General features: G+C 51.5%; 2 protein-coding genes across 5 annotated transcripts in view; one reads left to right on the plus strand and one right to left on the minus strand.

Annotated features, from left to right (window-relative positions):
* Positions 1–14875, plus strand: part of LOC122388714 — a 39335-nt gene extending 24460 nt beyond the window's left edge. The window contains exons 4-9 of the mRNA XM_043380072.1: positions 6518–6713; positions 8343–8562; positions 10768–10980; positions 11909–12025; positions 12395–12603; positions 13743–14875. Of these exons, the coding sequence (XP_043236007.1) occupies positions 6518–6713; positions 8343–8562; positions 10768–10980; positions 11909–12025; positions 12395–12556 (908 nt within the window). The 3' untranslated portion in view covers positions 12557–12603; positions 13743–14875. The remainder of the gene's footprint in view (positions 1–6517; positions 6714–8342; positions 8563–10767; positions 10981–11908; positions 12026–12394; positions 12604–13742) is intronic.
* LOC122388715 (nuclear hormone receptor HR96-like) overlaps positions 14864–27740 on the minus strand; it is a 32133-nt gene continuing 19256 nt past the window's right edge. For all 4 annotated transcript variants that reach the window (XM_043380074.1, XM_043380075.1, XM_043380073.1 and 1 more), the window contains 6 exons: positions 21664–21964; positions 19380–19882; positions 18903–19083; positions 17990–18196; positions 17424–17636; positions 14864–16169 (listed from right to left, as the gene is read on the minus strand). In XM_043380074.1, coding sequence (XP_043236009.1) covers positions 15852–16169; positions 17424–17636; positions 17990–18196; positions 18903–19083; positions 19380–19882; positions 21664–21930 — 1689 coding nt within the window. In that variant the 5' untranslated portion in view covers positions 21931–21964 and the 3' untranslated portion in view covers positions 14864–15851. The remainder of the gene's footprint in view (positions 16170–17423; positions 17637–17989; positions 18197–18902; positions 19084–19379; positions 19883–21663; positions 21965–27740) is intronic.

Raw genomic sequence — 27740 nt, forward strand, 5'->3', positions numbered from 1 at the left:
AAAAATTCCGGCAGGCGGCTATTTTTCTCTTGGTAAAACTGGCCTCAGGTCAAAATACCACGTGAGGGCTTTCTGATCGCCCTGAGGTGAGTCAGCGCAGGGCATGGGTCATTTCAAGGTAGTCTTGCCCGTCATGGGTCACAAGTCAACTAACTGTGAAGTAAAACAAGTGACAACCGCGGTTAGGTTACTCAATAGCTACGGTTGACCCAGCTCTGTGACCGAACCACCACCCACTAACGGCTTCTCTCAACAGCCATTTACCCTTGTCTCGTATATTATCAATCATCAGATTTATAGTGTCGGTGTTGGGCGCGGTCGGCCGCAGTGTGGCACCATGCTGTGGTTTGAGGACCTGACCTGACCTGACCGGGCCGGGGCGGGGCAGGCCGTCCTCCCATTAGCACCGGGTCGTGACCGGCGCCGTGCCGCGCCGCGCCGTGTCGTGACGAGGGCGTGACGCCGGCGACAGTGTCGTTACGGTGTCGTTACGGTGCGGGGATGCCGTACGACGGAGTGGAGCCGATAATAGCGACTGAGCCTGCGTCGTGACCACGCATTTCGACTCCGAAGTGAAGTGGAATTTATGGCGCGCGCGAGCTGTGGTTAACGGTTGACACCCATGGTCGCCGCTTCTATTTCTTATAGCACGGATTGTTCGTTGAGCTGTGTCGACAATTTGTCGCGCGTGTAAAGCTTCAACTAGCCCAGTGTCCTCATCAATTTGATGCATATCTAACAAAACGGCACAAATTTCATGCGAAATGCTAGGGACGACGAGAAAAATAAATATAGCATAAAGACTTTGGAAAATATGATACGCTATTTTAGTTATATTAAAGCACATACAGAGGCTCATTCACACATTCAATCGTAACTTTCTTTCAATCGCTTGTATAATTGATGTATTTCTCGTTTCCCGCTTTGACACTTTTGACAAACGATGCAGCGTCGTGCATTCAATCAGTTGAATTCGAGGCCCGATTGAGATGCAACGAAAACAATCGACACGGAAACTGTCAACAACTTAACCGTTCGTTCCTCTCATTTCAATTCACAAGCATCGAGCGATTCGACATTCAACACGGAGTATGGATCCTTTCCCCAATTTGAATTCATGAGAAGTGGGTCCAAGCTCGGTACTGCATTGCTAAGTATGCGTGAGAATTATCACTGTATTCAAAGCATAGATCAACGTCTTCCCTGCCGGGGCATAATCATCAGAAACACACCACAGCGTCCGATCATTGAGCGGCTTCAGCCTATGAGGAGAGAAGACATGATCGCTGTCAGGGGCGGATCCAGGAAAACTCCAAGGGGAGGGTCATGAATCGAAGTGGTGCCCCTACCTATACCCAAAATTAAAAACTCAACGGATTTCGTCCACTTCATTTTGGTGTTGCCCCCATTTTCAGTTTTTTTTTCTTTTTATTTTTTATTTTTAGTCAGTATCTTAACTCTTAGCCACAACCACATTTACCAATTGTAAGCAAGTATATATGAATGTGCTATGTGTATATATGTTGTGGACGCTGAGTAGTGAGTACTTACCAGGAACGTTATCAGGTAAGCAAATCGTTGTCAGTCCGACGAACTTGACCCTGGCGTCTAAAGGGTCTGTCCTTGACACTTCAGGCTTATCAGGGGCACCAAAGTCCTTCCAGGGACACCACAAACCTGTCAGGGGCACCTACGGCCTTGTAGGGGCGCCACAGGCCCGCCAGGGGCACCACAGGCCTGCCAGGAAGCAGGGGCACCACAGGTCTAGCAAGTATACACGACAGGCCTGTCAGGGGCACAACGGGCCTGTTGGGCCCATGAGCACCCCTAGGAGCAGGGGCACCACAGTCCTTCCAGGGGCACCGCAGGCCTGTGAGGGGCACCAGCGGCCTAGCAGGGGCACCAGTCAACACAGGCCTGCCAGGGGCACCAGAGGCCTGCCAGGAGCACCACCGACCTCGCAGGGGTAACTTGGGCCTGTCAGGGCCCAGGGGCACCACGGGCCTGTCGAGAGGCACTTCAGGCTTTTCAGGGGCACCATAGTCCTCTCCGGGCGCAGGGGTAGCAGGGGCACCAGAGGCCTGCCAGGGGCACTACAAGCCTAGCAAGGGCACCACTGGTCTATCAGGGGCACCACGAGCCTGTCATAGCCAGGCATCTCAGGCTTGTCAAGGCCCAGGGGCACCACAGGTCTGTGAGGGGCACCAGCGACCTAGCAGGGGCACCAGTCAACACAGGTCTGCCAAGGGCGCCACAGACCTGCCAGGGGCACCACAGGCCTGCCAGGGGCACCTTGGGCCTGTCAGGGGCACCACGGGCCTGCCGAGGGGCACTTCAGACTTTTCAGGGGCACCAGTCCTCTCCGGGCGCAGGGGTACCAGCGGCCTAGCAAGGGCACCAGGGGCCTTCCAGGGGCACCAGCGGCCTAGCAAGGGCACCAGAGGCCTGCCAGGGGCACCACAGGCCTAACAAGGGCACCACGGGCCTGTCAGGGGCACCTCAGGCTTGTCAGGGCCCAGAGACACCACAGTCCTTCCAAGGGCACCGCAAGCCTGTCAGGGGCACCAGAGGCCTGCCAGGGGCACCAGAGGCCTGCCAGGGGCACCAGAGGCCTGCCAGGGGCACCACAGGCCTAGCAAGGGCACCACTGGCCTGTCAGGGGCACCTCAGGCTTGTCAGGGCCCAGGGGCACCACAGTCCTTCCAGGGGCATTACAAGCCTGTCAGGGGCACCAGAGGCCTAGCAAGGGCACCACAGGCCTGCCAGGGGCACCACCGGCCTTGCAGGGGCGCCTCAGGCCTATCAGGGCCCAGGGGCACCAGGCCCGTGGTGTCCCTGCTAGGCCTGTGGTGCCCCTGGCGGTCCTGTGGTGCCCCTGTCAGGACTGTGATACCCCTGATAGGCCGGTGGTGCCCCTGGCAGGTCTTTGGGCCCCCGGGCCGCAAGGGGGGGGCCATGACCCATGTGACCCCCCCCTTGGATCCGCCCCTGATCGCTGTTGTGATCGCCGTTATCACTCGCAACGTTTTACGACAAATTCAAAAAAGAGAAAATCGAGCTACCGAATCGTTGGCCTGATTCGACTGAAAATGATAGAACGCACGGGTCATCCTGCCCGAATTCTTTATCCGAATTCCGCCCCCAATTCTGTGCTCGGCAACTCCCGGTCGAATTCGACCCTTATAATGCCTTTTCCGTGCCGGTTATGCAGGTGTCCCTCCCGGACTGTCCCATCTCGGTCCTGTCGCCGCCCACAGTCGCATTCCTGTCCGTTTGGAGACCGTCTCCAACCACAAACGAGGTCGTGGAGCATCAGATAACATCGCCACCCATGTCAGAGATGAAGAGGAACAAAATCCGCCGCTCAGAGGTGCTCTGTTTTTTTTTTTGTAGAAATTAAAAGGCAGATATGTGCCTTGAAAGTTGAAAGAATTAATGTCATCGGCTTTTCGATAAAAATACATTTTCGGGATGTTCAGATTGTTGCACACAAAACATTATCATTCTATCTGTGCAGTGCCCGAGATGGAATGAATTTCTAAGGATAGGCGGTTTCGGTCTGATGCGACCATCCCTGAGCCATTGGATCATACAACGATAAAGAGAGCATTTAGGCTTTCGATATTGGCTTTCAATATAGCAACGTGTAGCTCCTCGCAGCTGAACTATGTATAAGCTAATATGAAAAGATTTCGAATAACTTCGTGAGTAGTGAGCACCCAAGAGCATGACTCAGCAACTCTACAATGGGTTGCACTCACATCATATAATGGCTCCGCAAAACAATTGGTCTGGCAGGTGGTTAAAAGGTAAACAATCGCCCCCACCATTGGCATTTTTCGCGCCATGACTGGCCGTGGATGGCGAGGATCCGGGAAGCGACCGAAGATACAGTGGCTGTCTGTCTGTCAGGCCGAGGGAGAGAGTCTCCGCGTCAACATATCGGCCGCTATCTTTCCGCCTCCTCGCCCGGCGATCTCCGCTGACCTATTGCCGTCCTCAAAACGTCCATTGTTGTCCTCTCCGGGCGCGCTGATGGTATCGGTCACGTGACTCGGCCCCACTATATCCGACAGTGTTCCATCTGGGCGCACTGACGCTCAAAAGACAGGAGAAACGGCGAAGTGAGCCGAGGAGTCATGGTTTTCACCTGGAGTCTCGGGCCGTCTTGCCGTCGAGCGACGCGGGGGTCGTCTCGTCTCCCGTGGCGTCTCTCTCGCCGGTACCACCCCGGAGTCCCGTCTCTTTACGAGCCGGCCGGGAAGGCGATGTTTTCTCGACCAATTCTCCCCGTGTGATAAATTCCCGCTCCGTGCCGGCATGCATCACCCGTGCACGTAATCTCCTTGTTTTCGGTTCGGCTTTCGGCGATAAATTGTGGCACGGCGCCACCGCGGGCGAGCTCGTGCCTCGGCCGCCATGCCACCGGCGTTTCCCCGACCTCGCCCACAAAAACGGACGCCAAATCGGTGACCCAGGGTCACATCACACGCCGTCGGTGACCCAGCATCCTTGACAGCACCTGGGGCACCGCCCGCCCGCTGCGGACGCACCCGCCTTCTTTCATAGCCCAGTCGGTCAGTCATGTGCCAATACCTCCGTCTGCAGTTAGCTTTTATTTGTAAGTCCTACCAACCCTTTCTGTCCGACACATCACGCTTTCTTTCCGGCCGCACCGTTTACCGCCTCGGTCACACGAAAGGGTCCGGTCCACTCGCTCCGATGTGGAGCCGTGTGACAGGCCTGGGGTGCGTTCACGCACGTCTCACCTGCGTGACGCCCCAGTTCGACTCCTTGGCGCGTGGTGTGACAACATTACAGAACTCGTGTGACCGGATGCTACACGGCGCCGGCCGGGGAGTGGTCGAGTCGCCGCACGATAGAACGGCGACGGCCTATAGCCCGGGGGCGGTGGACTGTGGAGGGTCAACGATGGACCGGAGACGGTGGACGGTAGACAGTCCGCGCTCAAAACAGTTACGAGCACTTATACGTATTTATTGTTTTGTGGTACAACTTTTAATTGGTTTATTTACTCAGTCCATGATGCATGTTATTTACATGAATAACTTCAAGTTCATGCTTCACCGCACGCCACTTCTATTTGCGTCTATTTACATTAAATTACTGTGTACATTAAACACAGACACAGCTGTGTCATTTTTAAAAGCAAACAACCATGTAAAAGTCTAAATTACTCTAACCTAAGGACTAAGCAAGCTAACATCAAAGCATATTTTCTCGGAGGTTTCGTCTGGCGCGCGTGGCGTAATCTCCGTCCTCTCGCCCACTATTTGTCTTCACGCTCTCTCGATTGTCTCGCCTCTCGGTTGCCTCTTGAACCTCGAACGGTGACTAAATGCAGGTCATATGCCTCTCAGCCCACCACGTCGGCTGGCTAGCGGCGGGAGGCCGACTTGCGCCAGCATCCGAGCTTTATTACAGTGCCTGGAGCCCGGAGCTCCAGCGGCGCCTCTCGGGGTGTCTCTGGGGGGGGGGGGGGGGGGGCGTCTCTGGGGCGCCTCTCGGGCGTCCGCCGCTCCGGGCGCCTGACCGTCTGCTCTCTGCGTGTGGTGGGAGCCAGACAAATGGCCCATGGAGCCGGCAGAGCCAGGGTCAGCCCCGGCTGCAGCTCCTCCGGCCGGCGGGCCGGGCTTTCACTGCACCGTGCCACGCTGGGTCAGCTAATAGATGCCAGAGTTCACCCCAAAAACAGGCGCTCGATCAAAAACAGAGGCCTGACCTCTCACAGAGTGGCGACCAGGAATGCCTTGGATGTTTTTCGGGGGGGAAATTGCCACAGAGATAGATCATAGCGGTTAATAGTTCTGTCTACCCGGAAAACGGCACTACATTGCACTTAACGTCAAGATCCTTGAATCGTTTATTGTTAAAACGGTGTCAAAGCGCCATTTAGATACCTTCTTTTGATGGGCTGTCAAGACCAGCTGCTCAAACGACTATTCAGTGTCGATAGTGATTGATCGGTTTGATTTCAGACAATGATTTACACATGTGAGCCGACGACACAGCGTATTGTTATATTGATTGATCGCTGGTATGCGAAGTGGTATATCAAATAGCCGGAATGACTTCTCGGCCTGTTCGTATTTTGAACGTCAACGTACCATTGAAGAGATGAGAACAGATGTGGTTGCATAACCAGAAATGGCACAGTCGCAGTCGCTTTCGGAGCGACATAGATCGGATGTGTTCCCAATATTTTCAGTCCACACCTGCCTGTTGTTTGCTATATGGTCAAACATCGTGACGAGTCCGTCATCCGTGACACATCAAATATGACCAACTGCAAGTGATATTTAGATGCACAACGAATCTACAAACAATAGGAGGCTGTTTTCATACAGGATTACCATTAGGTATGGATTTAATGTTTATTTTATTCATCAACAATTTAATCAACATAACATTAATGTCTAATTCGCACCGTAGCCGTCTCCAACACCTCTCGTAACTGTATCTTCACGCTAACGCCCCTCGCTCTTTTACCCCGCAGCGGACTCTCTGGTCTCGGAGCCGGAGACGGCGTGCTCCAAAGGTCACGTGCTGCCGCTGTCCGGTGACCCGTCCACGCTGCGTCGAAGGGAGATCAGTCAGCTGTGCCGCCAGGTGGAGTCTCTCCAGGGCGAGGTGCGCTCCGCCCAGCTCACCATCAGCCGCTGCAACGAGCGCGAGAGGCAGCTGAAACACAAGTGAGAGACGGGGTGGACTGGGGCGGGTGGAAGTGGGGCTTGTAAGTTTAAACTCTAGTGTGTGAACGCGAGGTCTCTTATTTGATTTATACCCATAATATTGTTTTGCTTTTACGTTAAAGGGACCCTCTCACCTTCAAAAAAGTTAATGAATTGGCATGAAAGTGATGGTCGCTCGGTTCAGAAAGAGCAAAAACGAATATCTACCAAATTTCATCGAAAAATATTCACCGGTTTTCAAGATATAAGACTTTTACTTTTGTTTACTTTTTGGAATCTCCGCTGTTCCTAGCGACTTTATTTGAAAGTGCGGCATTTGTTGCGCGCAAAGCAGCATATACCACCGCGTGCTACAAAACGTTTTAGTCAAACATTTAACGGACGTTCGAAAGCCTGATGACGTCATCAGATTCCCGTAATGGTTAAGAGATAGGGTCCACGCTGGTCCCACCCTGCAAGTAAAGGGAAGAAATTTCTTGAACACCATAAAGCTGCGGGGGTTGCGACCAGGATAAATGGTGGTTTCTGAGCCTGGCCGCAAACTTGGCTATCTCAACTCAAAACTAATGTTAAGGTGGGAGGGTCCCTTTAAGTAAAGAGGCGTTGGTAACAGTTCCTAGAATTCATATTTCAAACTTGGTTGTGATAAATACATATATAAAATACACATATTCTTATCCGAGGGAGAGGTGCTGCAACGTCTATTTTAATTCGGTAATGTCACTCCGACCGATTTGTTTTGAAGTAGGCCCCGGTCGCTACCATCTCACGTTTATTTTGCTGCGTCTCCACAAACCGCCCCGAGAGTTGTTATGACTTGGTTATGACATGTGTATGTAAGCCGTGGCTCGTTTTATTGTGCCGAGTTACGAGGTACGAGTGGGAAATGATTCGATTCGCTCAGGCTCCTACGTAGCGGTACTGTGGGGACGAAACGGTGGGCGTGGGAAACTCCGTTCCCAGGACGAGTTATTTTGCATAATTTCGCTTACGATGAATCGAAGCAGCCAACCGTTCAGTTGGGCATTAGTCCACGGTAATTTCATAGTCGGTAGCCCCCACATGCTGAGAAGCTTCCATAATTTCGCCGGCGCATTGATTTCACACCCTGTGATGAGCCTTGCTGGTCCGTTGTCGAATCGCTTTGCGGCGAAGCTCTCGCGACTGCAGTGTCGACTTGGAGCAAATTGAAAGCCGCTCTCATCCCACCACTGCGGTTGACTAGTCCAAACTCATGTCTCATGCGAGAGTTATGTGTTTCCACCTCACCGACTTCAAATCCGTGTCAGTCTGCTCCGCTCTCATCCATGTTTCACGATCTCCCGATCAGCCTCCGTTCAATGTAATCCTGTTTACGCCCTGTCCCCCACAGCCCTTCTCTTCTGCATACTCTTACCGTCGTTCGTATTTACGTTGCCTGTGAGCCCCAACTTTCTCTCTTACGCATTTTCCACTCCATAGGCCGTCCTACCGATCGTCATATACAATTGGCTTTGGACGTCCTCTCCCATGTGATTCTTTGAAACCATTGAATCACGGTCTGTCTCGCTCTATTATATGTATATTCTGTTATTTTTTATGAAGTATTTGTTTAGGTATGCTTCTTTAACGGCGTGTCTGTCCCGGCAGATTATCTGAACACCAGCGCTCGGAGCCGCAGCACCAGCCCCTCTCCCGGACAGAAAATGTCACCTGTATCGACATCGATAACCGGTCAGCAGGCCTGATCCGCCGGTTCGGGGCACTCTACTCACACGGGAGAGCCGAGGCCATGGCTGCCCTGGACGCGCTGCCCGAGCTCAGGAACTCAGAGGAACTCAAGTCCAAACTGCTCTTCAGCGTGGTGGTGGTAAGTTAAAGACGAGATGTGGGCTGTGTTGTTGTGGACTGTCGGTCTGTGCATGTGAGTGCACGACACCCTTGCTTGAAAGACGTCACCATAGCTTTGGAATAGGTAATGTTCAGCGTCGCACATATCGTACATGACTCATTTTTATTTTTGCTTTTCTATTATGTGCGGAATAAGGTCGATATTCGCTAAAACCAATATATGTAATCCTTTTTGATAGCGCTGAATTAAATAAATGTCACAAAATCACGCTGATCATGCACATATTTCGATATGACGAGCGGCCATGGGCAGAAAATTTAATGAAATTAGAAGTGCAAAACTTATACCCTTATACCTACTTATATTTTCTCGCTGGTACCATTGCAGCTTTCACTCAATGTGCTTAAATGACTTGTCACATTTGCTTGGGCTTCATAAATCGATATTTGAAACGTGTGCGTGACATTCATTTCTCACGATGTTCTAGCAACTTAGCACGTCGTAAACTGGTCTGTAATGACAACTTAATCTTGTTTGACACCGTCCAGAACGCCGAATCACTTCGTTTTGAGCCTTTCCCTTCAGCAGACGGCAGACCTCTCATAGCAGTGATATGTAATGGATGACCCCATCCATTAACTTTTATCGACAGAACAAATTCCCATCCGAAGCAATTCCATGAAAGTGAACAACAGCTTCCTTTTCTCCGCGCGGCCTCGGCCCCGAAGATTGAGTGTTGTTTGGCACCCCGCCCGTTGACACTCTCCTACGTTCGGTTGATTTCTTACCGATATCATAATCATGTCGCCGGTCAGTGAAGCGAGAGAAACGCTCCGCCACTCACTCTCTTCTCGCAGACGGCTCCCGTTCGAAACACTCCCGATCGTAGCCCGGCTTCCAAAACAGCGTCTCTGCGACACTGTAGAGTGTAGTGAAAGAGAAAAAGATTATCCCTCGAGAAAGAACTCGAGTGAGAGCGAACGTCGCCTGGCGCCTCGTCCGCTTTGTTATCGATTTCTTCATGAATGGCCCATTCTCGCGGCGAGTCTAAGTGGCAGGAAGTGGTCATTACGTCTCTGTGGGACGGGTTACGAGTTTGGGTAATGACAGGCTTGTCAGAGCCGCTGGCTAGTGGCGTCGGCTGGAGTGGTCACCCGATCAGCGTTACCACGCCCCTGCCACCGCGGACCGATGATGGTCAGTAACGACCCGTGACGATTCGTGATAACCCGTGACAAGCCGTGACGAACGGTGAGCGACCCGGAATTGGCCTGCAGCCGACCCGTGATGGGTTAGTGACGACCCATGACAGGGCCAATCTGCGATCCGGTGATGACTTCATGTAATGGCTGTAACGGAGACAGGGACTGTCCGTCGAAAACCTGCGGATCTTTTGTGAAATTACGTCACAAGTACGCAAAAGTCGCGCAAGTGAGTGGCCAGCCACTCACTCGGTAGAGAAATTCACTTGGAATTTACTCTACGTCACAAAAAAGTGACGCCGTACTGTCTCATGCTTGACCTAAAGGCGTGCCATATGGCCCAAATTCGCCATGCTTGACCTAAAGGCGTGCCATATGGCCCAAATTCGCACACGTGACGTCGCGTAAACAGCCACTTGTTTTCCCATTGTATGTAGAAACGAAGTCTGGAAATGACAGTCACGGGACCTCGGAGTTTGGCTGTTTGGAATTCCGTAACACCATCGGTTATGAAACTGGAGAGACCTTGTGCTGTTTTTCGGTTCATCGGCTATTGGTGCGGGTGTCTTCATGTGACACGGTTTTATCGCACGAAACAAAAGGCGCCCGGACATCGATTTAATTTTCTCCCTGATTGGCTTCTTTCGAAACCTCGCATACTTGCCTCTGACCCCATTTCAACTGTCATCGGTCTATTTCGTAGGCATACTCCAGCCGACCCTGACACCATCTGACCTTGGCTTGCAGTTCAATAAACCGTTTCCATTGTCCGACTGTTTGTCGAGCTTCTGCAACCCTTTTCCATATGATTGTGGCCTATGCCCCAGCTGACCTGTGCCCCAGCTGACCTCTCCCCGTGTCCCAGCTGACCTCTCCCCGTGTTCCAGCTGACATCCCCCCGTGTCCCAGCTGACCTCTGGGCCCGTGTTTCAGCTGGCGTTCCGCTCGGTGACCTCTCCCTCCCTCCTGTGCCCCAGCTGACCTCTTTCCGTGTCCCAGCTGACCTCTGCCCGTGTTTCAGCTGGCGTTCCGCTCGGTGACCTCGGGTCAGCAGGCGGTGAGGGAGGTGGTCCGACGTCAGCTACAGATTCCGCCGCCCCCTCCAGCCTCCCACCCTCAGCCGCCGGGCAGAGGAGACCCGACGGCTAGCGAGCGGAGCAACCAGCTCGAGCGTACCATCACTACCTTCCTCCAGCAGACGGTCGACACGTACGACCTCTCCAACAACGTGGAGGTGAGAGCTCGTCAGAGCAGTCAGGTCGCCGGTGACCGTTTAAAAACCGTCCTCCGCCGCCGCGCCGAGCGAGAGTGAGACCGGTTTTAATCGTATTCTGCACGGCGTTTAGCGCCGTTTAGCGAACTAAGGGCTTAAAGAGTGAAATGTAAGCCTGTTATCTAGTGATAATGTAAAACTCTGTTAGTCGCACCTGTCTAGAACAACTTTAGAAAGTTGTTAGAGGAATAATACCTACAAGACATATGTAGGTATAGTTTAAAGGGACCCTCCCACCTTCAAAAAAGTTTATGAATTGGCATGAAAGTGATGTCGCTCGGTTCAGAAAGAGCGAAAACAAATATCTACCAAATTTCACCGAAAAATATTCACCGGTTTTCAACATATTAGACTTTTACTTTTGTTTACTTTTTTGGGATCTCCGCTGTTTCTAGCGACTTTATTTTAGAAGTGCGGCGTTTGCGGCAGATGTTGCGCGCAAATAGCATATCCCATCGCGTGCTACAAAACGTTTTAGTCAAACATTTAAAAATCGTTAGATATTTGCGCTGACGTCACACATTCAGAGGGGTATTCCTAAGCATTAGCCCCTCTGAATCAAAATGCTGCAATTTTGAAATTCAATATTTCCGATTTAAGGCATTTCTCGATGTTGTGAGTGCCGAAACCGGTAATTGTGAGCCAGGGACCCCATTTTGGCTATCTCAACTCAAATCTAATGTTAAGGTGGGAGGGTCCCTTTAAGTTGCATTTACATACACGTGACGGATTCCTATTTTTGACGGTATCATATAACCGTTTATTTCTACGATATACATACTTACATAACAGCTAACTAAGTGTATTACGAATCGTTCAACAAATGATACCGCATCACTCACCCACACCCATCTCACCCCATCTCACCGCGCCCGTTTCCCGCACACAGGAGGTATGCAGTCAGATCTGGGCCACCCTGTACGACTACCCGTCCCTGCGCACTACTGAGGGACTGCTCAGCTATGTGAAGGAGAGTGTACGACTGGCCTGGGGACTGATCAACCAGGTTAGTGACGCAAAGCTAGTAGCGTGTGACTGAATCGTGCCATTAACCTGAATGGAACATTACCCTCTCCCCGTATTATTGTTCGGATCGTATGACTGGAATGGATCAAAGCAGATATCGGCTTCTCTTCTACAGACTGTTTGTGAATGTGATTCTAACCTTTGACGCTGTCAATCTGCTATTTTAATTCAAGATTAGATTTCGAGTCATGGCTTGGCTTATCCGTAGCTTGGATGTCTTTGCTTCATACTCCCTACGCCTATACAGCGCACGCATGGAGTGCATTCTATTTTAGCAAAGCAGTGTTCGAGAATCTACCCAAAGCCCTCACCCCTCAGTAAAGCATCTGACCCGTCTGTCCACCCGCAGACGCCGCCATGCCGTATCGAGTACGAGGTGCGTCAGTTCAGCAGCGACCTGCACGTGCGGCACCAGGCCTCCGACGCCGGCCAGAGTGTCGTGCAGACCTACGTGTGGCCGGCACTGATGGAGGAGTCGCTCTGCGTCCAGAAGGCGGTCGTCATAACGTGATGACAGTCAGAGTGGCACGGTCGGTCAGGCAGAGAGCGGCCGTGGAGGTGGGTGAACGCGACACGCGGGAGGCGACAGAAGACAACGACGACGACGACTGGGACGGCACCGACGGCTCCGACGCTCGCGACGACATGCGACGTCCCGCGACGAGCCTTGCCCCTCTGTCCCTCCCCTCACTCTTTCTTCTCTCTTCTCTGACTGTCGCTCTTTGGAACGGAGCTGCGTGCTCGTTCCAGGCAGACTTCTCTAACTGTACCTCAGAGACAGACAGCGACCACCGACGTCTGACAGTAACAAACCGACTGACCGGGCCCGAACTAACTTCGATACTTCCGAGACTATAAGCTAACCGACAGATGAAATTAACAAACCAGCTTTTGAGACGACCGACTAACCAATCGACCAAAGACGGGACAATTACTAATCGACTTCTCTGTCACTCAATAACAAAGACGAGACCAATTCTGACGCGACAACGACACTTGTCTTCTCTAGCTGTCTTTCGTGTGAACTGTCGTCTTCATCTGTGACTGAATCATCTTCGACATTTGCATTGCATTGCCTCTGACGCACCATCGTGCTCTTGAGAATGACTCTTCTTTGATGGATTGCTCGAAACGTTGTGTATTGTGCTGAATCATCTGAGTAGGTGCGTTTTCGGTCGTTCCTGAAATGCCATTCGAGCTCTTGAGCGGATTTTGGGTAGCTTATCATGCTTACCGATTTGATGCGCATATTTGCTGGAAGTAATATTTTGCAATTTGCATTTCAAAACAAAGATAAGGGTCATATGCGAATTATATAACGCATATGTGTCGCACTGTCGGCACTCGGCAAACGTGCATTGTTTTCCACCTTATTCGTGATAGATAAGCAGCATATCATCTCTGGAGCTCTCATATCTTGTCATTAGCTACAAATGACACCTCAGGAACGCTCATGTTCAGTGATTTTGTGCTGTCCGTCCGTCCCCATACTTTCAAATTGTCAACTGGCATGATCAAGACGATTGGCGATATCGTTGTATGCATTCATCTTCTTCCCATGCTGTCCAGTGTTCTCTAACTGGAGGGGGCTTGTTAACCCAACCAGGCGAACGATCATTTTCCCGCTTCGTTCTATTCACTAACACCATCTCCCATATGCAGCCAGAAGCTCCTCTCTAACGCAGACCTGTTTCCAGATACCACCTGGCGTCGGGAAATGTAACTACAAGTTCGGCGGCGGCGGCTGCTCGCAGAGGGCGCTGCCGTCGCCGCTGCCTGGCGGACGGGACCGGACTGCGGACTCTCCGCCATCTGAAGGCGGGCCGAGGACAGCCTGTCGACTACCGCTTCAACCGCAGGAAGCCACCTGCGGCTTAGAGGACCTCTGAACCAACTACCGTGCTCTCGCTGGCGTCTCAGAACAAACTTCTTCGCCTGACTTGTGACCGGCGTCTTTACTGAAGCAGCTCCGGCGTTGAAAGCTTTACAACGCCGAGAAAAGCAATTTTGTCATGTAAATACGATGCTTTTGTACAGCTTATTTGTGAATACTCCTGTGTAAATAGCAGACCTGTTTTTAGCGTGTTATGCGATTGTTATCCTGTTTGTTAGCTGTGTGAATTGCACCCACTCGCGTACGCTGTTTGTGGGGCACCGTCGCACCCCGCCCCGCGACCGTCGCTCGCCGGGCGGGCGTGCGCTGCCCCAGGGTGACACAGCCGGGTCGGCCGCCGACCCCCGGGCTCGCTGTACGATCCGCCCGGTCACACCCGAGACCAGACGTCCGGGAACTTCTGGAACGTGACGTGACGTTCGACTGAACCTTCCGTGCCATCGACGACCGGTGCTTCCGAGTGTGCTCCTGTGAATGTTTTCGTGTCGAATGGTGATGCGCGTGTTGACCAAATGGGATGAAGTTTTTAAAATACCATTGACTACGGTTAACAATAACGGATGGTGTTCCGTAGACCGCACGAACATAATGTGTTACCTATATGTTAGTTGCCGGGCGTTATTGAATGGGACGGATCGCAATGTAAATAATATGGCAAGTTTGCACATTTATACGATTCCAGTATGCAACCAGGCTCGATTACGCAAACAATTGTTGCGAATAAGTTATATTGTGCGTGTGTGGGATGCTGCACTATTTTCCGGGGGCGTTTTCTGTGCTCGCTAAGGCCCTGTCGTGTTACGTGTTTATAATATGTATCCGGTATAACCATCCGCTAACAAAGCACATCTGTCCAGTAGTGGCGATACCCGCTGTGGGGAGCTCTCCGTCTCGCTGTCACAGTTCCCTCTCAATAAACGCCGGTCACAGTTGTAACATATAGTTCCTTCAGTTTGCTGCAGTGTGGATCACGGTTATACCCGTGCGAGGCACTTTGGGCGGTCCGTGAGCTCACGGACTCCCTCTGAGCGACGAGGGCTGTCCGACGACACAGGCGGAGTCACTTCAGCCACACACAGACATACAGACACCGCACAGGTGACCACTCACACGTAAATACGGTACGCATAAACAGACACCCACCCGCAAGACTAGTGACAATATAATTCATCACGAAACATCCAACTCCTTTGAACGCCCAAAAATCGTCAACGCCATCTAGCAGGCGTTTGTGCTATGAGCTTATATCAACTCCGCGCAGGATAACTCGTTTCCACGCCCAGAAGCCAGGTACGATTATCGGCAGTGACTGCCGACTCAGAACAGTGACAACCTGGTATTGCATGAGCCACTCGAGCATATGTATACTGAGGCACCAATTGCACGTACACACCCACGCACGCACGCACTCACGCTCACATGCACGCTGCACTCGTAGGTGCGGTATTACCTATACTGGCCCGCCGTGTACGCGCGCTATACAATTCGTTAGAGGTGAGACATCACCCGACACAGCAGCTCTGAGTTTTATATACCTGGAGAGACATCCGTTCTCTCCATCCAGCGCTAGTAGCGCCCTCAGCGGTCTCCGTCGCCGCAGTCACCTGGTATCTAAATCTAACAACTCGTGTGCCGCGCGGTCGCCCGGCAGCTCAACAGCTCTCCGCGAAAATGCAGTAAAGGCTGAGCTACCCACCCCGCCCGCCCGCTCGGCGTTGTACAATACCAGGTTCCACGAAACGCCAGCGCGCGGGCCACGAAACGCCAGCGCGAGGACTCTCCAGTAAAATATCGCACGCCGTAACAAATCACACGAGGGCTGAATCGAGCCCAGTCGGAGCGCCCGGTACCCAGGGGCGCAGCTGAGCAGTGGTGCTGAGCTATCTACCACAGTGGGCTCTGTGGATGGCCTCTATAGCGGCGGCGGGGGCGGCGGCGGCGCCTGCGGCTGGTGCACCGGCGGCTGGTGCTGGTGCTGTGGCTGGTGCTGGTGATCAGACATGTCCACCGGCGGGGCGGGAGCGAAACTCCGCATCGGGTTCAGGTCGAAAATCTCGATCAGCAGCGGCTCCACGTGCAGCGGGTCGACGTCCATGAATATCTTGATGTGGTCCTCGTTGAGCCGGTGGAGTTCCTCCATCTTTTTGATGAGTTTGAGGAACTCAGAGCGGGCCTCGCAGGGACTCATGGTGGTGAGAAGGTAGCGCCGCAGCAGGTAATAGTAGGACTCCTGAGAAAGGAGGGACGACGCGTCAGCTAAGAACGGCATCGACATTCGACAGAGTACCGCCAATGTCACGGGACATGCTATTTATCGAACAATATCAAACAGTGTGTGTCCTCAAAACCTGTCCCACCAAATAGCCCAGTAATCCATTCTGTTCGTGCTAGGATATTTCTGCAATGCTATGGAAACCGCGTTGCTCGCGACTGCCCGAGCTACCCGAGTACAAACATTGGTACGGCGTGCAGCACGGCGCCGATATTTGTTTCCTATATCCGGTCCCGACAGCTCCAAACAGGGGAAGTGGCGCCCGATTGTTGCTCTGCTGACTATGAGTCATAGACCATCCGCCCTATTAGATAAGAGTGGACCCTCGAAAGCAAGACGAGAGGGGTCAAGCTGAAATTAACATGTGGTGCAGGAAGTAACCCGGCTAGCGCGGCATGACTTGCAAACTGATTCTGACAGAATTTGACTCTCCCCGGGAGACTGTTTTTTTTTTTAATGCAGCGGGGCTGGCTCGTTTGGAATACACCAAGTCAGGGAAACATGGAGCCAGGGAAGTTCCCTTTGGTACTAGGGTGATTCCACGCTCACGAAAAAGCAAGCTCGCTGGCAAGAAGCACAAAAAAGAAATCCCATCGGAACTGGGGAGGAACCCTCATTCTGGTTTTCTTTGGTGCTTTCTTTGGTGAAACCCCAGACGTAGTCGGTGACGTGTTCAAAGGCCATATAAGCAGGATCGAACCTTGAATTTAAGCAACTTTATCCTGACTCAGGAGCATGTCCCAACCAACCATAAATCGCCGCTGGCCATGACACAATTAATTCGAAAGTTCCAGAACTTCAAGCTACACTATGTAGCCTGACTTGACTACGTCAGTGCAGGACTGGGCCTAATTGCAAAACGTGACCCCACCGTATAACCAGCGAAAGTCAGGAAATTATGCTACACGCACCAGTCGCAAAGCGAGGTCAGGTGCCACTTAAACAATAACACATGTGCATTGGCTTTCACACACCCCTCAGTCACACAAAACATTTCATTAGCATTAGTCCTTGACCTTAAACACCAGCAATATTCACCAGCCCTTGCTCACAAGTCACAGCTCACGTCCCCGGCAAAACACAAGCTACCTGACGAACTAACAACTCCCTATGACTCCCTAACAACTCCCTTACAACTGCCTGAACGTCTCCTTCCCCACCTCCCCCTCCCCCCACCAGCCAGCCTGTATCTTCCCTCGCTCATCCACTGACCTGCTCCAGGGTGATGGCATCGACATGCTCCAGGTTGGGCCGGGACGGACAGAACAGCGTGATCGCGCTGATGATACCCATGATGTAGGGGTCCGTCTTCCAGCGGTGGCTGAAGGTACGGTTGAACTGCTTGTGCTCCTCGTACACGTCGTACGGCGCCTTCTTCAGCACGTTCAGCTTGATGCTCGTGTAGTCGGTCTCATTGGCGCGAATCTGGAAAAGGCGGCAAACGGTGGCCGTAGAGGTGATTCTTACTAGTAGGAGTTGGGGCAAGGACATTTTAAGCCGGTGAAATGACGATCGATATGACGCGTTTTAGCACGAACAAAATAATTCGTAAAAACTTTCTTGGGTGGTTACTGGTAACTTATGCCAACTTTTGAACGATTGAGTCCCGCCACTTGAGCTGCAGTGTAGCAGAGAATATAGTTAAGATACATATTCAAACAACTAAGAACGGGTTGCACTTCCCAAGGGCACAAGACCTGGACAACGCAAGTCACTGGCGACCTCCTGCTCCTACCCCAACTTCATCCCAACACACACCCTACAAATATCCAACTCACATTCCAGCTGTTGTTCTCAGCATCATACGTGGTGACGCTCCTCAGAATCATCAGCTCCGTGCATCCGCCCTTGAGCAGCGCGATCTGGTCCCGCTGGCAGAGACTGCGGAAACTGCTGATCTTCTTCGACATCTTGATCAGCCGCCGGATGGCGATGTCGCACAGGTTGATGACGTTGATCAGGGACGGGTCCGTGTTCACCAGATTCTGTGAAAGATGGAGGCGTAAAGACATTGTCGAATGCAATGACTCTAACGGTAGACGCAGGCAGTCCACACGCATTTTCGGTATCCGGATACTGAGACACATGAGCTATCTTTTACCAGAAAAAAGGCAGAACAAAACACTGTTTATATGTAAAGCCGCATGCAGATAAGCAGCAAAACATCTGGACCAATGAAATACATTCACACAGATATATACCCAATGAACTATGCACACATCTCACGTGCCCCGCTCCTCTTCCATACTCAGCACGCACATCACGGCATACCATAGTCCATCTCCGTTCCTCATCACACTCTGCCATAGTCACCAGCCCTATTAACCACATCAACGCCACCTCAACATTATCAACATCAACACCCCCATCATACCAATCAAACCCAGGGGGAGGCACTCGCCTTGGCCGTATATGGGCCAGAATGTCTAACGATTTCCGCCATGTTGTGTATACCAAAGTCTTGAAAAGTTGATCACTGCAATCAAACTGCAAGCATGAAGCAGCAGCACTTTTGAGTAGTGTACCTCTCACTAAACTGCACGTCTGCTACCGTACATGCAATTTACATTTCTGGTATACACAACATGGCGGAAATCGATAGACAAAAACAAGTCTTCAATGCTCCTTCCAGTATATATTAGAGTTCAGTGATCAAACCCCGCCAGCAGACTCCCTCATCCCACCACTCACCACAAACATATTGTCCTCGTTGAGCGGTGCCATGAGCGCCTGTTCGGCCTCGAACAGTTCGTCGATCTTGTCTCGCTCGGCGCGGTTCAGCGCCCCGGTCGGCAGCACTGGCTCACGCAGCTGGGTGTCACTGAACTCGGCACGGAGTGCCTTGCCCAGGATGGTACTCATACTGATGGAGCTGTGGGTGGGGAAAGGGGTGATTAAAATTTAAAATGGGAAGACTGTGTTGAATTTACGCATGCAGCGAGTTCAAGTATGACCGAAGATTCACAGATCATTAGGGAGCACCGCGGTATGCACAATTAAAGCGGGCCCATCACCTCAGTATCTTGTAAACAAATGAAAGATTGATCTGAACGAAAGATACATACACCCGACCGTCCCTCGCTTTCAGTTAACCATTATGAGTGTCAGTCCGCCCTCCCTTATCCTACACATTTCCCCATCCCATCTCCTCATATCTCGGCACCTCACCCGTCATCAATGGAGGTCGGTTCGGGCGGCGAGTCGGGCACCTGCACACCGCAGTGTTTGAGTGACAGCGGCGACATCTCTCCCACCATCCTCCTCTGTCCCTCCGCGGGCGGCTCGTGCGCCCCGGCCGCGCCCACAGCCGCTGTGGGTCCGCCCGGGGACGCCAGCCCGTACCGGTAGGGTGACACCGGACTGTGAGGCAGCCAGCCGGAAGGGGAAGTCTCAGCAGAGTAAGGGCTGCCCTGTTCGGCTTTGATGTTGGGCGTAAACCCCTCGCCGCCGCCGATCCCGCCGGCAGGAGCCACGCCGCCGTTGGTAGTCTGGTCGCACTTCCTCGAGCGGTTCTCGTTGATCTTCTGGCGCTTGACTTTGCGTTCTTCGTCGGTCATGATCCATTCTTTCTTCATGCCGATGGTGTAGCACTTCTTGAGTCGGCATTTCTGGCAGAAGCGCCGAGTGACAGTGTCGATGGAGCAGTTGTCCTGGAACGGACATCGAAACACCTGTTGAAGAAGAGAAACGGGTTAGATGTCGCCCGGAAACACTGGGCTTTTGGTGAAAAAAGGGTGAAGGTACAGAACAGAATCATGTCGATCTTGTTGGATTCGGTCGAGATGACATGGACATTGCATAGTGAACAAGTCATGCATGAGAGAACTCGTAAAGAAGATAAATTCCCCAACTCTTTAGTGGGTGATAGACGCAACGGATCATTCAAAGATATTGAGTAAAGCCGGCTCAATTGTGTTTGCCCTCCCGACTACACGTCAGCCTTTATCTCGCAACACTGTCGCCATGGGAGAACCGTCCATCATATCAGAGTATATAGAAACAACATATCACCACGAGTGGCGTCCTTTCCGAGCGCTATCGACGGACCGGGCCGGTTCACACCGGTTCAAACCGGACAGGGGCCGACTCCAGACGTGGTGGCCACCTCACGTGACCGTACACATGGCCGGCGGGCAAGGTCACGGGACGGCAGCCAGGCCCCTGTGACGGCGCGCGACTGCCCCCCCACGTCAGGTGGTGGTGTGTCCACCGCGGCAGAATTCCAGGCCACGGGATAAATATTGACCGAGAGGGGGGGGGGGGTCTATAAATAAATACTGGACCACATGGTCACACGGAAGGGGTGAGAGGGAGCCATTCTAACTCAGCATTCGGGCTTCAAGAGTAATGAGCAATCATTGACAAAAATCAAGGCTGTTGATGTTGATTCCTAGATGAAACAAGGGTCTGAACACCTCGACTAGCAGTGACAAAGGACAATCCTACTGTTAGATCCCTCCGTAGATGTTCTAGATGGTAGATTTTATGGTTTAGGTAGATGACTTACTTCAAGTGAAAAATTATGTGACACAGTGACTTTTAGAGGACATACATGATGCAACGCAGAAACGTACCAGTTGACCTCAGCTAATTCAATCTGACATTCATAACAGCCCCGCCCGCCACGGACACACCCGGCGTCCCGTGTGCTCAGGTGTGTGTGAGACAGCCCGCCACGCGGCCGTCTGCGACTCACTGTCACGGCCACACGTTATCGGTCGGCCACCGGCGTGGCCCAAGTCCAAGACCCTCGCCGCGACCCCGCCCAGCCGCCGCCGATAGGCGCTATCTCGGTCCGCGCCGACGGGGGAGGGGCTGATAGGGGAGAGGGTGGGGTGTCGGTCGCATGGGAGCGCGCCGCCCGGCTCTCAGCTCTCGGACCCGCCTCGCCCTCTCCCCCCCCCCCTCCCCAGCTGTCTCCCGTCTGGGGACAGCGCCGCTGGCCAATGTCAAGGCCAAGGCGAGACGTCCCCCATGACAGCAGGTGTAGGTTGCAGAAGCATACCGACCCGACGCAGCTGCGAGTGAAACACTCAGTGTCCTATTCAACTACCCAGCATTCTCAACTAGCCACCTTCCCCTGATGCCCAGTAGCTACTGGCATCAACTGATGGTAAAGGTGAATTATTGCCTATCAATATATGAAGACAAACGACCCGATGATCGGTAATGCTCGATCTCCAGGCGAAGCACTCGCCATTGAGTGCCAGAGAACATCAAACTAATATTCGTCCTAAGCACAGGGTTTCGCTCGACTGTTGAATGCCTGTGCCGGTCCCATTTGGAAAAAAGAAATACAGAAAATGAAGAATAAACATCGGTTAGTCCATGTCCAATTCACAGACAAAGGCAATACACAGGCAAAACTCAAAAAGAAACATTGAATCGCGTTATTCCAGCCTTTTCTTCTCCAGCCCAATGTGCCTCCAAAATCACAAGCTTCACTACTCACCTTAGTTTTGAGCGCGTTCCTCCTGAAGAAGGCCTTGCAGCTCTCACAGGTGATGGCGTTGAAGTTGTAGCCCAGCGCCTTATCTCCGCAGACGCCGCACTCCTTGGCCGGCCGAGGAGTGGCCGGAGCCTCTCCAGACGGCGGGACGGCCCCATTGTGGTGCGGAGGGCCCTCCGGCAGGCCGGACACCATACCCGGGCCGGGGGCCGGGACGGAGACCGGCACGGGAGCGCCGGCCGACAGCGCCGTCTCCTCCGTGTCACCCATCGGCTGGCAGTAGAGGTCACCGCCCAGCTCCAAACTGTGAACAAAGAGGGGAGTTAGAGACTGGCAGTAGAGATCACCGCCCAACTCCAAACTGTGAACACAGAGAGGCAGGGGAATCAGTGGTCAGCACAGGAAGAAAGTGCTACGCTGCGCTGAGTGAGAAGAAGTGGGGGGACGATGGCAGTGGCACGGACTCTCCCAGTCTCCATCAAGAAGGTTGGGCAGCACAACCATCAAAACAATTTAAGTCTCAGGGAGGCATAACCCCTCTCCCACCAATTTGACTCCGTGATACTACCACTCCAATACCACTCACCACCGATCCCCACAGCGGAAGGGCAGGGTCAGGGCACCGAGGCCTGGCCGGGGGTCAGACTGCCGCCGATACCGGCACCGCACGCCGGTCCGGCCCGCCCACTGCGTGCGCCGACACCGGGGCATGGCGACACTCCACGCGCCAGTAGCGTGCCGCCTCAATGGATGACGGCGGGGGCGGGTCGGTGGGTCCAACATCGAGGAAAGGAGGGGAGGGGTGCAGGTGAATCGCCGGTGGCCGACATGCTAGCCATGTTTACGGACAGCGTCAATAGTGATAGCCATTCCAGCTATGCTGGGACAGGCTCAGCTGTTGTCATGCGGCCTCCACGGCAAAGAAGGCCGACTCATCGACCGGGGGGGGGAGGGGGGTGTACGGCGCACGTGGACGTCACGCGCACGGTGGCCGTGACGCCGCGATGACGCCAGGATCGTCACGGTACGCCGTTATACTGCTGTAAAATCGGCCGATACGGGCCCGTCCGACGGCGATGGTCGGTAAATGGACAGCGAAACAGGTATGGAGGGGAGGGCGCACACAGACAGACCGCACATGACAACGCATACAATACCGGATGTGTGCGCACGTTTCTGCCAATCGATAAAAAAAAAAAAACGCTGAGGCGTTAGACAGCGATGGATCGTAATTGGCTAAAACTTTGTTAATAGCAGGCTGAAAAAGACGGACGACCCGTGACTGATGGTACCTAGCACAAATTACATTTTGTTAGTTTCATCACAGTTATTGCACATGACGCATACCTACTTGAGGAAAGAACCGAATTCCATGAAGCAAAGCTGATTAGAGGGAAGTTTGGCGAAAGCAAAGCGAACAACAAAACAAACATTTCCAAGATAAACGTGTTGCGGGAACGCGAAACTGACGTCCCCAAGCAGGTTCCTACGTATAACACGCGGCGCCGCGCCTACCCAATGACTGGTAACCACGCGCGGGCCAGTGTGTCAGTGGCCCATAAGGTCAGGCGGGACGCTCAATAACAGGCGCTGCATGGCTCGCCCAGTGTGTTTGTGTGCGACTGTTGGGTGGGTGTCGATATACATAAGCCGGGTAGGTGTAGGCGTGTGTAAGGTCCGGGAACTCAGGTCGTCGGAAAAGTCACTATCAAGAAGCGGATAACGATGGCAATTTTTGCACGCTTCAACTCAACAAAGTGTTGAAATGTGTTTGCCATGGACAGGCTTGGGATAGGCCTAACCTGAGCCTACATTTAATGAGCGAGTTTGTCTATCGAGCTTTGCAAGTATTACAGTGAAGAATAGTTGAAAGACCAAAGTTATCAAAGGCATTCAAAACTCACACCATTTTCAGAAGATATCAGCTTCATCTTATATAAAACAAGCCTACATCATTGTCAAGTTAACCCGCGCCCCACTGGGGTCTGTGTATAACACGCCCTACTGGGGGGGGGGGGGGGCTATCCATGGCCCCCCTCCTAACTCCGAAACTACTGGGCCGATCGTCAAAATTCAAACGGCATCTGATAGCCCCGGAAAAACTGTCGAGCGAAACCTAATTTCATTGACCTCGAGGTCACCGATGACGTCACAGGTCAGGTCAAAGTAAAAATTATCGATATTTGGCTTGTTCACATTTTGGGCTCTGGCTGCCGTCTTACAAGTCAGATCAGGCTGATTTTTGGTTTACAGACTCGTGAACAGATGCTTTAGATACCCTGAGGGTACCAAACTTGTACTTTGATGATCAGGTCAGGGTCAGGTCATCATAGGTCACGGAAATCTTATGTCATAAGTCGGTCACGTGACACATGTTTTATGGTCCATTTAGGTCATAGATTACGAATTCGGTGTCGTCTGTGTCATTTGAGGTCATTTTAATCTGAATATAGCTGAGGTCAGGTCACTTTCAGGTCAAAAAAGGTCAAATTTCAAAGTTGAAATTTTTCAACAAAACACATGTGTATCGGATGCAGTTTGAGCTCAGGAACACGATGGTGTTATTTATATTGGTGTACGATGTCAAATTCATACAGAAAAATTGATTTGAAAAAATTAAAATTGTGAAATCTTTGCTATAATGCGCATAACTTGGCCATTTTTGAAGATATCTAGCTAAAACTTGCTAGAGTAAGTCATTAGCATGTGTTCTATCATATACGTTCCGGTTTTTTTTCGAAAAATTAAAGTTTTTGAAAAAATATAAAAATACAAAATTTGAATTTATATATATATTATTTTCAAAGTTTTCAAAATTTTGAAAATTCGAGATAGCAGTTTGATAGCGCAGTCCATTCTAAGTCCTCTCATGCAAAGAAATTGGATCTAGCTCAAAAACTGAGCTCTTGGGAGCGATTCCTGTGCTTCAATGTTTTGCGTCGAAATCGGCCGAACATGACGTCACTCTGACGTCATGTTCCGGCCGACCTATGATAGATACGAAGTTCAAATTTAGACACAAGGTGTCAAATTGATGCAGCCGAAGGTACTGAAAGTTTGGCGGCGACACGTCAAGCGGTTTGGAAGTTAGAGCAGAAAAACGGGAGGCTATAAATAGCCCCCCCCCCCCCCCCCGTGGGGCGCAGGTTAAAATTGGCACACACGAAGGTGGAATATTGACTGAAAATTGCACTAAGCTCTAAACGTATGTAACCTTCCATGACACATCACCGAGTCCTGCCCTATCGAATGCTCGTTTCCCTTCACGCCTTGCACAGCGCGCATTGACACGCTGAATTGGACGTAATGGTGCGACCCGTGAGCACCCGACCTCGTCATATGATAATGGCCTTCGTCCGGAACTAGCCGTACGCTGGTGCAAACCCCGTTAGCATAGCGCCCATAAATTCACATTTATGTGCACAAAGCAAAATGGCGCAACGGACGGCGACTTTTCTGATTGTCAAATACGATAATAATGCGAAGTACCAGCGACCCGATAACTGAAGCCCCAATCAGTTGTCGAAAGTTTCAAAGACTGCAAGTGCCGACTCAGGGCTAGGAGTAGTTTCTATTGAATTTTCATTTCGTGTACTCTGGCCGAGACCAGCCCATATATTATCAAAATAAAAGGGACTGCAGAATAAGCCTTCAGTCCTGAGTACCAGACTACAGGAGACTTACCGATCAGCAGTAAAATCAAAAGATGTATTTTAAGTAAAGGACTGGTGAGGATTCAAGGAGAACATACCAAACAAACGACAAGCAAAGGCAGCAGCAAATCAAAGCAGCAAAGTAAGCGTAGACAATAAATGGGCTTTGCAAAACATGGACAAAGGTGAAATATTAAAAGGAAAACCCATGAATTACAGCTACACAAACATCGCGCACAGATCGAGTTTTAGACATCAAGGGCCATACAGAAACGGTACAAAATGTACAATGTAGGTAAAATGGAACTCGCCGTGAATACACTTCATATCTCGATCTTGTTTAGTCAAAAGTTTTATAAAGGTGGTAACATAAATTAATCATCAACTAGGTCATCAAAGAAAGCGATAGATAAAATGAAAATGGTGAAATGCGGGTCAAACGAGAAGACACCGAATAATTAACGACCTAAGAACTTATGGCCCAAAAGCCCCTATCAGATATTGCCACAGACCCCAACTACTACCCACCGAAAGTCCTCTGTTTGAAGAAAAAAAAAAACGGAAAACGTCTCGTGCTTTATGCAGGACTCTCATGTCTTTTTGGATGTGTGTAGCCAACATAAGTTATTACATGCCCATGTCCTGTTAAAAATGGCAAAAACAGCGGTAAAAACCGGGAGGCTATCAAGTTACGATATCTACGCCAGCTAGCCCCATGCCACTTACTCAAGGTGCCCACATAACCGCACCATAATCGCGATAATTAAGGCCATCGCCTCTCCCCTAAAACCGGCTGGGGCCACAAAAACAGGACATCTCTCCTCTCGTTCGGCCGAAAACCAGATCAGAACGAGGGCGAAAGCGATCCGGGGCCAGGCGACAATGTCGCCGCGCCGATGTCAATCTCCGAGGCCATTTCCCAAATTTCCCAAGACCTATAAACCGTCTGGTCGGCGGCGCGGGGCCCCTGTCCACGCCCTCGGAGCGGAGTCGCTGATTGGCCGCTCCGGCTGACCGGCGTGCCGAGCCGGCCGGTTTCTCTGGCCAGCGGCCGGCGTGATGACGGCACTCGACCGGTGGCTGTTGTCGCCAGCTCTGCCGACGCCGATTGCACACCGCTCGCGCTCGCTCGGTATTCAGATTCTGAGGAAACTGGAGCGACATGCGCCGCTGACGCCGACGCCGATCTATGACGGCCGCTGGACAGATGTGCGGCGAGGGACTCCGCCCCACTCAGCTATCTCGGTTTCAATCGGCGGCGATTGTTTAACTTAATTAATGGTTACCGGGGAACTGTCGGGATGTAGAGAGGAGCCTCAGATATTTTTACGACACTATTGCATGTGTTTGCATAATATCAACAAGCTGCTTGTGGATGATGAATAAAAATGCCGCGCGAGCCGAATAACTGCAGACCTAAACAAGATGGCATGCCATTGAAATCCCCAACCGATGATTTTGAAAAAAAGGAACGACGCACTTGCATTGTCTAATCAACAGTGGTTGGTTTGGACTGTCGAACTGTGAAACGGAATAGCCATTGATCGATTCATTCTGAAATGCTTGGAAAACGAATCAATGCAAGACTGCAAAGGTGAAATGGCAAAGGTGACTCAGCTGAAATGGCTAAATCGGCATGGCGGCAAAAAAGCCATCCACAACGTTCTATTCAGTCGGGATGTTACTGTCTGCAAGATGCTGCATGTGATATCAATTAGATACCTATTACACGAGTCAGCTAAATTAAAGATGATAACACATCTTTTTGATAAATATGTTTGCCACCCAAAGTATTTGGTGTTAAACTTCGAAAGGAACTATTTGATGACGGTTAAACCCGATACGATAAATATGTGTAACAATAACCGATTTTTTAAGGCTCTTTGAATCATGCTGTGTGATTTCCGACTAGTGATGTTAAGTAGTGGCATACCCTGTTGATTTAGATCACACATTTTTAAAATGCTGAGAATGCACGTTAGATAAGCCAAAGAGGGCTCAAGTCCTCTAAAGTGATACTTAAGTGGAAGTGGTACTAAGACTGAAAGTGGTGCGGTAATGAACCCATTTGACAAGGCACAGTCTGACACACCAGCTACCAACAAGAATGAAAAAAGAAAGGGAGCGATGAGGAGGTAAGCCCTGATGACCACACCAAGCTTTGTGCATCCGACCTTCATGGCAAATGAACACCAGTAAGTAGCAATGATAAGGGCCGTTAAAAAAATGCCACGGGTACGGCCAGTGGCGAAAGCCGATGGGCATTATGAGTGAATGACGTGAATAACTGATAAATAACATTCATATTTTACGCGGCAGGTAACTATAACTAGAGCTTCATACAGAGCTACTCCATCCACATGTGAGCCGAGCTTCACGCTTTCCTCCGCCCACTTATTGAGCTGATAGCTTATCAATGGACATCAA

Source organism: Amphibalanus amphitrite, unplaced genomic scaffold, assembly GCF_019059575.1.
Source record: "Amphibalanus amphitrite isolate SeventyFive unplaced genomic scaffold, NRLGWU_Aamphi_draft 000333F_arrow, whole genome shotgun sequence".
In the NCBI taxonomy this organism is placed as follows: Eukaryota; Metazoa; Arthropoda; class Thecostraca; order Balanomorpha; family Balanidae; genus Amphibalanus; species Amphibalanus amphitrite.